Genomic DNA, 13,423 nt, shown 5'->3' on the forward strand with positions numbered 1-13,423 from the left:
TAAGTAATAAATACTAAAAAAACAGCCTCAGTAAGTCATATATACTAAAAAACAAAACAAAAACAAACACAAAATGGTAGTGCCGCATGCATTATAGGCAATAATTAGATGACTGAAGTTTAATTCCCAGTGTGAAATTTACTGATTTTTCATAGAGAGGTGAGACATAAGCCACTAACATTGGAGTGCTAATGTCAGTCACATTACTTTGGAGGAGAAAAGAGGTTGATTTTAATTTTTTTATTCCTCATTCTCAATGGTGGTAAAAGTGCATTGTACCCGTATGTTGCCCTCTATTTCAAAATTTTCACTTTTAGGAAGAATTTTACTGTTGGAAACTGTTTTCTCAAATTCAAAATATTGCTAGGAAAATGTGTAGATGTGGAAGCCTACCTTGGCAAAAATGTTTGCAATAAAAATTATCTTATTTTTAGTCTACCTTGAAAATAAATGTCAAATTTGTTTATTTTCCCTATCCTGTTTTTATTTAAAATCAAATTTATTAGGTTTATTTAATACAATTTTATATAATGTCATGTTTTTATAATAGTTTTAAATTATTTTAACACTTTAAACTGTTTTTGTAGACATTATTAAATTTTCAAGTATTTTAAAGAAAAACTTCAAGGGATTATTCTACTGGAATTTGTCTGGACTTGAGTTACAGATTTCGTTCGCTCTCTAATTGTGGACCTTTCTGGTTCCTCATTCTTGTAATGAGGGGGCTCAGTGGTTTTTAAAACTCTCCCTTGAAGGGAGTTTATTTGACTTCTATTAATGATAAATATGATAAGGTATTTTATACCAATTAATGATAAACTTGCTGAAAAATATCCATTTTTATTTTCTGTTTTACACTGGCATTCCTCAATATTTAATTAAACATTTAATTAAAAAATAGTCCCAAGTAAGGGGAAAAAAATCCTTGATCTCTAAGTTTGTTTCCAGTCTTAAAAAGTTATGTTTCAGTTTTACACTTAAGTTGCTGAATTCCATTTGCTTGTTTTTATCCTTTCCACTGTTCATGTTTGTTAACTTCTCATAGTTCAGTTTATTCATTCACCCCTTCCTTCCTTTCTCTTCTTTATTTACCTACTTATTTCCTTTCCGTCAAAAATATTTCTTATGTGCTATTTGCCAGTCATTTTGCAAGGGTGCCTGGCACTGAGGTTATAGCTGTGGTTTCTGTTTTCTGTTAGCTCACACTAATTTGAAAATAATACTTCAGGTACTTTGTGATAGTGGGAGGATTGTACTTTGCTCACAATGGCAGTGTTCCCCTGGTGTGCGTGGTGGAGATTTAGGGAAGCAATAGTCAGGACATCAGCCTAAACTGAGTCTCGGAAAAGGAGTCATAATTGGCTAAGGGAACAAGTGGCAGAGAGGATTCCAAGCAGAAGGAAGAGCAGAAATATGTCCAGAAAGGTACAGAGGTGAGGGTAAGCCTTTTACGGTCCCCAAATCAAATTACCTTCATAGTTAAAGAGGAATAACAGGAAATTAAAGAATGGTCATTCTCAAGTATAGAGGTTAGCTAAAAAAGAAATCCATTAAGATTATAATAATTTTCCAGAAATGTGGTTGCTTTATTATATAGTCAGTGTATTAATCACCAGGATATTACACTACTCATCGGAATCAAGATTGAAGCAAAGTGCAAACTGTGGTCCATATGGAGCACTTACTCTCTTAATTGCATTGTAGTCATTTGTAAAGTTATTTGTGCCCGTGGCTCATTTCCTCATCTTCTGCCTCATTGTATTGCTTGTAATGTCAGTTGTCAGTGCCTAGAACAAAGTATGTATCCTTGAAATTTTTTTGGTTTGGTTTGAAGATATGTATGTTGAAGAAAGATAAATAGTGCAAAATTTGACAGAAGAGACTTAAAAAACAATTTAAAGCTTAGTTGAAGAGTTTTAAGATAACCCAATAACAACTACCGTACAAGTGATACACAAATTATCACCGTAAGAATTTGCAGAAGAGGTTTTCTCAGCTTGAGGTGGTCAGGTTGGCTTTACAGCATGGGTGGTTTTTAAACCTATCAGGTCTCTATAGAATTCCATTTGGTGGAAAGGAGGGAAATGCTTTCTGTATGGGTACAAATTAAAATCTTGATTAAAGGTCAATTTGAAAGGCATATTCAGAGTTACTGAGCAACCACATCTGACAGAAGCCGGGGGTTGGGTTAAGTATTTTTGAAGTTAGATCTGTTTGGGCCCTTTTTTCAGGTTTTGCTTTTTGCCACTTTTCTTTTGACTTTCCATTTACCGCCACCTCTCCAGCCCCCAGTTGTAATTTCCCTGTTGTTAAAATAGAGGTAGTACATTTGTTGTGATAATTACAGTGAGATAACAATATATGCACTTACAGGAAAATTTAAAAATCAGCCAGTTCCTAGATCTGCCTTTGTAAGACACAACCCCAAGTGTTTTCTTTGTCTTGTATATAAAGTGATGTCTAGGACTGGTTCCAGTTTTACACATTTTTATGGTTTAGAGTGAAATTTGGAAGATTAGTCTAATGGCGGTTGGCAAGCTGGACAGAGGTTGAGAAACCAGCCATGAGATTTTTGCAGAAGTTTAGAGAGAAAGAGGTTAGGGCAGAAGGAATGAAAGAAATGAGGGGGGGATAAAGACATTTCAGAGAAAGAATCAATGAAACAGTGAGCAAATGTATACTATCTACTTTAGCAGTACCTTTTATGTTACCAGAGCTATATTTTACCCAAACTTATAATGAATAACGAATGCTCCAGGGGATTTTTGGTTTTAAAAACTATTAGAGACTGAGCTAATTTCATTTATGTATATATTTATCTGTGTGTGCACACCCGTACACATTTAGTAAGCTTGGTTCAAAGAAAATCTGTTACTTTACAGGGGGTGTGATTTTTTTTTTTTTCTTTTACCATTTCACACTAATGTATTTCTTTGTTATGGTAAGTTACCAATTGAAGGATATACTCGTACGTATAATTCATGCTTAATCAGTATATTGGTCTAGAAGGTTTTTTTAGGGACTAATAATAGAGGCTTCTTTAATACATATGACTATATAAAACATTATTAATGTTAACAGATGTTGCACTTTAATCCCCTAGAATGATTGTTTGGTATCAGCAGGAGATTTATTAAGCCTGAATTGTGTGAAATTGTGTGTGCATAAGCTGCTACTTAGATTGTAAAAATGCTATTGAAAACTGTTAAAAAGTTTTAGCTATAATTGGCAGAGAAGTATTAACTGTGCTAAAAGAAGTATGTGTGTATGGTTGGCCCATGTGCCTTAACCTTTTTATCATTTATCTTCTTGTATTAATGTCACTGAGTTATTAATTCATGAGCCAGGGTGGGAAGTGTGAAGGCATCATTTAAATGTGTGGCAAATTTATTCTTATCGCGAGAGACATGAAAAAAAGTCATTTTGTTATCTGTAAAATGGAAAGGACATTTTAAAATTTCATTTACAGTAATCCACTTCCAGTAAAACACCTAGATTATTACTACCATAATGCTCTTATTAAAAATTTGTAACCTTCTCCACTCTTTTGTCTTATATGTAAAATTGATAGGAAAGTTTAGCCTTTATGTATTTTAATGTGATACCTGTTCAGTGTAGCTTAGAAATGTTATTCTATGGCATGTTACAGCATGACTTCAATTTTAAGAAACATTAGGTTGCAGAAAATAAAAATATCAAAATATTTTGGGGAGAGTCTAGATGTAGGCAATTGGAAGTCTCGAGAAATACTCTGAAAGAAATGTGTGCATTTATTGTTCCTTAATAATTTTTTGGAGTAAGATTGATTTTAGTTTTATAGCAGACATTCAACAAATTAGAATTAAACAGTTACCTGTTGAATACAGTGTGGAACTGGGATATGTCCAGTATTTCATATGGGTGAGTAGTAGTGGTGACAGAAATTTCAGGAGTTTGAAGCCACTTTTACCAACAGCTATTTGAAACCATCATACTAATGGTCGAATACCTCAGGGGTCTTGTCCAAACCTCATTACTTTTCAGTCTCCCATTACTGAGTGTTTTGATTGGTTTTACATTCTCTCCTGCCAAAAAAGTAGTAAGATAGGTTACTGTGGTAATGTCTTTTATTTTCTTTTCTGGAGTTTCTCCTTAAACACTGTAAGCTGTACCTATGGCTCTGTTTCACATATACTGAAACACTAATTTGTTTTGGTCACTGTAATGCTGCTTTGTTTTATTTTCCTTATCCCAGTATGGTTAATTTACCTTTACATTAACATTTAAATTAATCAGTCAGTTCATTACTAGACTGAGCTGCATTCATTTCTCTCCATCTTGAGCCTGTTCATCTATAGAAAGGGTTGGCAAACTATGGCTCGCTGGCTGTTTTTGTAGTCAAGTGTTGGCACACAGCCATGCTCCTTCATTACCCATTGTCTCCGGCGGGTTTCTTGATACAATGGCAGAGTTGTATAGTTGTGACAGACTGATGGTCCTTAAAGCCTAAAATATTTGTTATCAGGTCTTTTATAGAAACAGTTCACTGATCCCTGCTCTCTATCTGTCTGCATGTTTCCTCGTTGCTTCTAATCTTTCCAAACGTAATGGAATACTACTGACAGTATTTTAGCTTAAAAGATTTGAAGAATCACTAGTTAACCTACTATCATTGGTAATTATTCATATTCAGCAGTATTTTGCTTTTCTTTATATGTGAAGTAGCAACAGGGGATATATTTTCCTCAGTTTTCTGAACTGGAAAATTTTTAATTATTATTGAAATATTGCAAAAAGTACATAAGTTTTTCACCAAATAAGAGAATGGGCAAGTAATTCAAGCTTCTAGTCATTTTTTCTCAGCTTTTTAATAACCCACATTTTTTTTTGTTAAACATTGCTGTTTTATTACTGCTTTACTGTTATTTGAAATTTTAACAGAGGTTATAAAATTATATTTTAAAGTTGAAAACCCCTTTTCTAAAAGCCACACACTTCCTCCACTCCATGATTGAATAGTTACGAAGCACTAACATGTCAGACTTGATATATTTTGATTTTTTAATGAACTGAAGTTTTTGTTTTTCATTTTTTTTTACATTTAACAGCTATTCAAAATGACTCAGTTCATTACTGTTTCTTACAGTTATGTCCATGAATATTTCTCTTGCCTTCCCATTTAAGTCTCCTACCACGTTTCTCTGAAAATGAGACCTAACTGGAAAATAAACCCTAGCATGATTTTTCAGGATGACATCCCCTGAACATAAGCCCTAATGCGTCGTTTGGAGCAGAATATAAGACCGGGTCTTAATATAAGACCCGGTCTTATTTTCGGGGAAACAGTAATGTTCTTTAAAGGAAGCAGCCACTCCAACCCTACAAAACTCTGTCTTTCACTGGAAGTAAGAATCTGTTCTTTTCATTCACTTAGACTACAACTTTATTTTTAACGTTAAGTTAATTTTCAGAAATACTTGATATATTCCTCTTCTCTACAAATGAATAAAATGCTGTTATATTTAGTTTTGCTTGTAGACACAGATATATATGGTGTGGCACAGGGCTTGATGGAGATTAACCCTGGCTAAGGCAGAGGAATTTGCTCTTGCGGAAGAAGGCCTGGATGTCATCTTGCTTTTTGATCGTGTGTAGCTTTCCCACAGAGGCAGAGGGTGAAATATGTGAGCTGAATAAGTCTCAGGTTATTATATTATGGCTACCAATGTAATAATGTGTAAGGTTTCAAAAAGTGTTTTTGGAAATGGCAACTTCTTTAGATGTAATTTTAAAAGTGGAATTATTAGAATAATTGCTGAGACACGTATTTTGATAGAAGAGTAAGCCCTCAGTGAAACATTGCAGTAGCCCCTAAAAATCTTCCTTAAGTTTCCTTAAGATGGAATCAGAGCCATAAACCTTTTGGACTAATTGGGAAAATAATGGACTAGTAGATTTATTGCGTGTTTCTGCCCTCATAGATAGTTGTCGAACTTGAGGTATAGATGTTTGTGAATTGTCCAAACCCTCACAGTAGTAGGTTAAGCCAGTATTCTAGAGTGTATCATCACCTTGGGCTCTTGTCAGCAAGATGATATTAGATGATCCAGGTACACCTCTCAAGGGAAACACAGGTCCAGAAACGGCTTTTATTCTCTTCTCTCTGATTATTTTCATACAAAATGCATTTATTACCATTAAGTTTGGGGGAGTTTAGCACTTATTAATTCATATTTTGGGTCTTATTTTTCTTGTGTATTTAATTTTTAGAAGGTTATTAACTTTTTGAAGGTAGCAATCATATTTTAATCTATTTTATAGCCCTTTGGAACCTAATACAGGACCAATTGATATATAAGGTAAAAATAATAAATAACACTTTAGTACTCAATATAAAAAAAAATATCTAGAATGTAATAACTTAAACTGATATACATACAACTACAATGTTGGTATTATCTATTTTATTTTAGAAGTAAGAATTACAAGTTTAAATGACACTATATTGACATAGTTTGCAAATGAGTTGTGTTATTTATTGATTACAAAAGGCAATGTGCTGTGGACATAACAAAATTTTCTTCAACTTATTGTATATATGTATTATAGTTAATTTTTCATATTTACTTGTAAGATCATTTGACATATTTTAGTCAGATCACCTCATTACTTCTAAAAAAAATCTCTGATGGTGCTATTGATGATTTACTATACAACAGATCCTGGGTCATTATTATTTCATTCAGTGGTTGAATATATGGACCAAGAGAGAATCTGAACATTGATTTGGGGAATTGCTACTAACAATGGTTTATGAACAAAAGATCCTGCAGCGATCCAAACATAAGACTGCATCTCATGAACAACATGGGATTTTTTTCTTTCCTTTTGCCTGAACAATGACTAGTTGAATCATTAGGTGAAATCAATGATTAGGTAAAAGTTCTAGACTCAATAAGGTATTTTATCATGTCACATCATCATAACACAGGTTAGTACAGTACAATAAGATATTTTGAGAGAGAGAGACCACATACACAAAAATTTTTATAATTTACAATTAAAGTTTATCATAGGTATGTATGTATAGAAAAAAACATAGTATATATAGGGTTTGGTACTATCCGAAGTTTCAGGCATCCACTGGGTTCTCCATTGGTAAAGGGCGGGGGCTACAATAATTAGCCCTGATTGGAATTCAGGCCTGCCACCTGCTAGTGGAGTTACTTTTCCTTTCTGAACTTCATATTCCTGACCTTTATTATATTAACCTCATAAGGACTAGTGATGTATATCTAATACAGTGTTTCACACATAATAGGCACTCAGGAAATACTTGTAGCCATGGTACCCATATTTTGTATTCAACTCAAAAAAACTGCATGAGCATTCTGGAGTATGGGAAAGTTAAGGGGCAATATAATGTCTTAAAGTTGGAGAGGAATGCCATTTAAAAGTAGCTGTCCCTTTCCCCCCAAATGGGGAAAAAACTAACTTCTATGTTGTAGGTATGTTATAATTTTAATAAATAGAAAATGTTTTATGCAAACGGATTTATGAACCTGTTTCAGTAGAAAAGTTGAGAGAGCTATCAAGTTTTCATGATCTATAAGGTAATATTTTGAACTGGGCATGTTGCTTTTTTCCTTTTTGAAACTTCATTTGCAAGTTTATGTTCAGTCATAAAATGTTCCCTACATTGGTTTGAAAATGACAGCCATTTGTTTTTATTATTTCAACTGGAAGGATTTTAATGAAGAGAATGGCAGACTGCCCTGCGCTGTGCCTCCAGTGTCCACAGCGACAAGCCTCTTTTGCATGCTCAGCCAGACTCCCAAGATATTACTGCAGTAGCAGTGTAATTTACTAGGAGCATTCCTGAATTTCCTGAACTCTTTTTCCCTTCTGCCCCTCCTCTAAGCCCTGTCAGAGGAGAATTTATTCCCTAGTAACGAAGAAGTTTCAGTAAAGGGTAAGCCCAATAATGAATAGCAAAGGAACTTTAGCATAATTTAATTAAACTACTCTAGACTTGATACCAGTCAGTGTCCTCAGAAATGAAACAGAGAAAGAGGGTGGTGACTAGTGGTTGGCCACGTGGTTTTCAAATCTCTATCAGCATTCCCAACTGCTATCCTTATCCTTGTGAGGGAAGGGAAATATTAATAAACTTAAACGCCAAGGACATTGAATGGAGCTAAACAAAAGGCTTTCTGGTTGGCGATAACAAGGGTTTTGCTTAGACAACTTACTGAAAGAAAACTCCCAAGGGTTGTTGGTGTTTTCTCTTACGTTAACAAGGAGGGGAAATTCTGGCCTGTAAGGACTGCACGTAAGATATTTCTGAAAAATGAACACCACCCTGATGAGGTTTAGCTACTTTGACATGCAGCTAATACAGTTTTCATTCTCTAAGCCTGGGGGCAGAGTGGGATTGTTATCGTTGTTTTGGTTTTGTTTTGGTAAAATAAAGAAAAGCATCTTTCTTTTGCTAGTAAATTCTGTCCCATAATGATTGTAATCTTTTAGCACAAATAAGATCAGAAACACTGATTTTTGTACAGCTATCTTTAGCTTTCCTTTAGAGTTGATGTACATTTAAGTGCGTAGAATTTAGGCTTACCCAACACATGAATGTTTCATTTTACACAGCATTAGTGCATGCTAACAAGGAGGGGTGACTTCGGTAGGTATAATGCTTTGCTGGCTCTTTCCTTTCCCTGTGCTTCTCACCCTTACAGCTGTTTTGGGTTTAAAATCCAGAGTTCACAGCAGTTCAGTCAGTGTCCATGAGTAGAAATCACAGATGAAGCTTTAAATGTGAATCTCTAAGGCGGCTTTGCTCTTAATAGAGTATCAACCTTAATTAACCAGTTTTAAGCCATTTTAAATTATCTTTTCCTCTTAGAAGTTTGAAGCATATTCTACTTCTTTCATTAATACTTATCAACAAATGGTTTTTATTGTTTTCTAAATATAGGGTTAAATGGGATTTCCTGGTAATGTTGCATAAATACACAGATATTAAAACTGATTAGTGGTGTTTTCCTAATTTTGCTGACGGTTTAAGGCACAGGATGATTAATGCAGCTAATAAATATAAGCCAGTTACTGTCTGGAAGACTACAGCTAGCTGTATATTGAGGACTTAGGATATAAACAGTGCTGAGGCATATTCCTGGAAATCATTGTTCAGCTTTGGAAGGTTTAGTAGTCATGATGCATTAATTGGCTTTTTACATGACACAGTAATAGGAGACTTAGATCTAAAAAAAAAATCTTGAGAGAGGTTTTGGTAGAAAATGGCATGTGGTTTAGAAACAAGAAGAGGATGAAATTGTTTGAATCTTGTTTGAAGGATAAAAAAAGGAGGAGGTTGTACATTAGAAGTAGCTTTGATTTTTAAAGAAATTACAGTTATTTACAGTTCACGTAGAAATGTTCTGTTTCTGTTATAATTAAGAAAAGAACTGTTACTTCGCATTAGGAGGGGTTTCATCTGCGCTCTGTGCCTTTCTTACACCCTTAATTACTCCCTGAAGTTCTTGGGAAGAAGTTTTCTAAAAATCTAAAGACAAACTCATCATTAATATGGGGATTCACTTAATCTTTTCTGTTTGTTGAAAGGAAATTTAATAGTCCTTTTCTGATTTTGTTTGTTGTTTTGCATTGTGAGGAAGTGTTACTGAGCGTCATTTTTTGCAGGTAGTTGTCGAGTTTGAAGGGAGTGTTGGCTGCATCTCTGCCTGAGTGTCCTTTGGCTCGAGTTTGATTTAGGAGCACTGTTTTCTTGGGATTAGTTTCACCATACTTGATTATTTATTTATTATATCCTTAGCTGATTGTGGTTTGCTAAGTATTTCAATTTTCATGAGCAGTTTTTTTAATGGGAGATTGTTTTTAATTTGGATCACAGCGGTAAAATCTTTTGACTTAGTTTTCAAAATTGCATTTAAAGCCTAAGCTTTTGAAAATAATTCTATTTGATGTGAAAGTGATTGGCTATATGTTGTAGAATGAGCAAAATAAATTTGATATTCTTTTTACTTATTGCACAGAGAAATAAATGGCCAGACTTTAGCTTTATTTGTGTAAAAGAAGCCATGATTTTATTTCATTCCAGAACCGTTTCTGTTTGTTAGAAACAATCATTTATACTGTCTCATAATGACTAGAGCATACTTTTAAAATTGTTTCACATTCAAAGCTTAAGAATACATTCAAATTTTAGTATAGTTAAAATCTGTTCATGAAATACTCTGTCCTAGCCAAAGACCACAAAAGAGGTCTTGGTTGTGTGGTTTCCTCCTCCTTTTCCCCTCACAAACAGAGGTTTTCCTATCTTGGCAGCTGTTTCCTACAAGGCAGTCATCAGTCCCTGATTTTTTCCTTCCCTTTCTTCCCACAAACAAGGACTCTTTCAAAGAGTGGATGACCGAAGACAGACTGATCTTGGGTTGCTTTAAGAAAGTGGAAATGTGTTCAAGAGTTATGCGTGTGGGCAAGCAGCCTGTATGCATTGCAGTTCACTGAAATGAAAGTTCCCTTTACAACCAGAATTCTTTGCTTGACTCGGGAGCATTCCAAAGGCTCACTGAATTTTACTTGTGGTAATGAATGTATGTACCTCATCCACACATTAAAATTATTCTAATTGCTTAATCAGATCACTGAACAGTCTGTAGGCTGTAAGAAATTGTTCATTGATGAGCCTTTTCGATGTGACAGGCCATGAAATTATCTGACTTCTCTTTATGCTTTCCATAAAATAGCTTGCAGTCTTAAGGCAGGGACTTTGCCACAGCAGTTGTGAACTGCAGGTTTATGTTTGGTTTTGTTTTTTGAGAGTGAAAAATGAATAGAGAGAGCTAGCCAATTCTGCAGGATTGTGTGCCATGTGTCTCCATTACATTAATTTTTAATGTTTCGTTCTTTTAAAAACTTTTTTGGCATTCAGAAGAGGAAGCTTTCTTTCCTTTGTTTTTGTCTTATTTCTTTGGACAGAGAAGCATCTAAGGTGTTCTCCGAACTGGATAATACCCATCTGACTTTCCTTATCGTGATGCCTAGTTGTCTTCAGAGTTTTCAGACAGAGCTAAAAAAAACTGGGCTGATTATGGGTTAAGGAGGCGTATATGGAGAAGCAGTTTTATGTCTGAAACTATAAGCTTGGTAAAACAGACTTTCTACAGAAACCTTGCTAGTTTCTTTCATCTGTGATTTTTATGGATCTTTATATTTAAACACTAGATAATAGCTTCAGATTAATTTCTTAAATTCTTTTTGGTGTGTTTGTTGGTAAACCAAGGTAGTGACTTTATAGTGTGGTAAGTGCTCTAAACCATTTAGAATCTGACTGCTTTTCCATTGAAGTCGCATTATAGGGAACTGATAATAAAATATAATGCGTTGCTAATAGAATCACATATGATATACATGAAGCATGTAGCAAAATGCAGAGTAGCTCAGATAATGTAAAATAGAGAACTCAGAGTTATCTATGAAATTTTTTTTTCTAAATATGAGTTCATTTTATTTGAGTTATAGACACAACCTCAGAATAGGGGTTATTCCTCTCACTTCCCAACTTTTAAAAACTCTTACTTGTATAGCAAGTTAAGGTTAGCTTAAAACTTGGTAAGAGTATTACTTAGAAGTACATAATAGAAAATTGTTAGAAATAAAGAGTTAAGATGTCCCTTATAAAAGAAAAAATTGTATTAACCTTAAGAAGAAGCTGGACCCAGAGGCAGGGTATATTTGGGAACTGCCTGCATTTTATGTGTATTATAAGACTATCACTTACTCTCTGACTCCTCATGCCACCTTAGAAGTAAAAACACTTCCGTAGAACCCAGCAAATGACCTGGTCTCATGTGATCCTAGGAACTGAGTAGCACTAATTAAGTTAAACGCTGCTGAAGTTTTTGTATCATCTCCAGTTGAACTGGTCCTTAATGGCTAGTCAGAATTAGACTTGACTCCAGGTCTGTTTTCCTTGCCACCCGTCCCTCAGTTTTTTTAAAAGGAAAGATGCAGCCTTAGAGATAAAAATCATTATGGTCTGAGGTTTACGTTTGGGTCCCGTGGGTGAAACAACCTATTCAAAGATGTGGGTTTGATCTGAAGTTGTACCTTGCAGTGAGAAAAACCAATAAATGAAAATCTTAAACTTTAAAATGAAATAGTTAAGAGACTTAAACTGTTATTAAGTTTCATTTTATCTCAGCTCCGTCTTGGATGGTAACAGGATAAAATATCCTGGATGGTAACAGGATAAAATAGTAGATAATATTGCTGTTGTCATTACTAAAAACAAACCCAAAACTGTATTTATTTATAAAATTTTGTGAGAGGTATTATATTTTGAAGCTAGTACAGGTGACCGTTAGAACAACGTGGGCATTGGGGGGCCAACACCCACGCAGTTGAAAAATCTGTGTATAACTTTTGAGAAGTTAAAGTTGTCCCTTGGTATCCCTGGGGATTTCCAGGATCCCCGTGGGTACCAAAGTCACGATGCTCAGATCTGCTATATAAAATGGTGTAGACCACTACCTACCGTTGGCCCTCTGCATCTGTGGACTCCCAACATCAGAGCAAAAACTACAAGTATTTATTGATATTCAGTGGACTCTCACAGTTCAAACTCGTGTTGTTCAAGGGTCAGCTGTACTTTGATTAAAAAAAAAAAACCAACTAATATGTGGCATAGAGAGACAGATGTATTAGTCTAGAATGGCTTTGTAAGCTTTTCAATGAAAAAAAATCACCATTAAGAATTTATATTACTGTGTGAATTCATACGTTCTGGTTGTTTCTAAGTGTTTTTTGGGCTTTGATCGTTTTCAGGATGTGAAGCTCATTACCCCGTGTATAGGAGCAGCTTCCATATTGGACAAGGAGGGAGTGAAGGGAGGGAAAGAGTTGTTTTCACATTTTTTTTGGAATGTAGCAGGACCATAGAGTAAATGATGGATTTGTTTGTTTTTCAGATATGAGGATCAATGATGCAGACTGCTGGGTTCGATGAAGCTGGGCATTTGTAACTAGATTCATTAAGGAATACAAAGAAAATATTTAAAGGGATCAATAATGGTGTCTTCTGGTTGCAGAATGCGAAGTCTGTGGTTTATCATTATAATCAGCTTCTTACCGAATACAGAAGGTAAGATGCAGTTTAAATTATATTTTTTACATCCCGGAGAACTTAAACTATGCAGTCTTATTTATGCAGAAGTAGATAGAATGCGTATTATTTTATTATTTGGAAATAAGTGTTAAAAATATTTTTTTGAACATCAGTTGTTTTTTTTTTTGTTTGTTTGTTTTTTTTGGTGGTTGAATTATTTTCCTTACATAGCTATCTATTATAGTGAGTTCAAGAAATATGAATTTATATCTTACATAAATTTATAAATATCAGCATTGTAAATAATCCTCA

At 34.5% G+C, this 13,423-nt stretch overlaps 1 protein-coding gene across 28 annotated transcripts in view; it reads left to right on the top strand.

Annotated features, from left to right (window-relative positions):
• The window catches only part of ADGRL2 (adhesion G protein-coupled receptor L2), a 599,014-nt gene that overhangs the window by 439,026 nt on the left and 146,565 nt on the right, over nucleotides 1–13,423 (top strand). For all 28 annotated transcript variants that reach the window (XM_019754311.3, XM_088791227.1, XM_074335022.2 and 25 more), the window contains one exon: nucleotides 12,975–13,147. In XM_019754311.3, the coding sequence (XP_019609870.1) occupies nucleotides 13,075–13,147 (73 nt within the window). In that variant the 5' untranslated portion in view covers nucleotides 12,975–13,074. The remainder of the gene's footprint in view (nucleotides 1–12,974; nucleotides 13,148–13,423) is intronic.

This window comes from Rhinolophus sinicus, chromosome 14, assembly GCF_057876585.1.
Source record: "Rhinolophus sinicus isolate RSI-liver-muscle chromosome 14, RSI-T2T, whole genome shotgun sequence".
Lineage (NCBI taxonomy): Eukaryota > Metazoa > Chordata > Mammalia > Chiroptera > Rhinolophidae > Rhinolophus > Rhinolophus sinicus.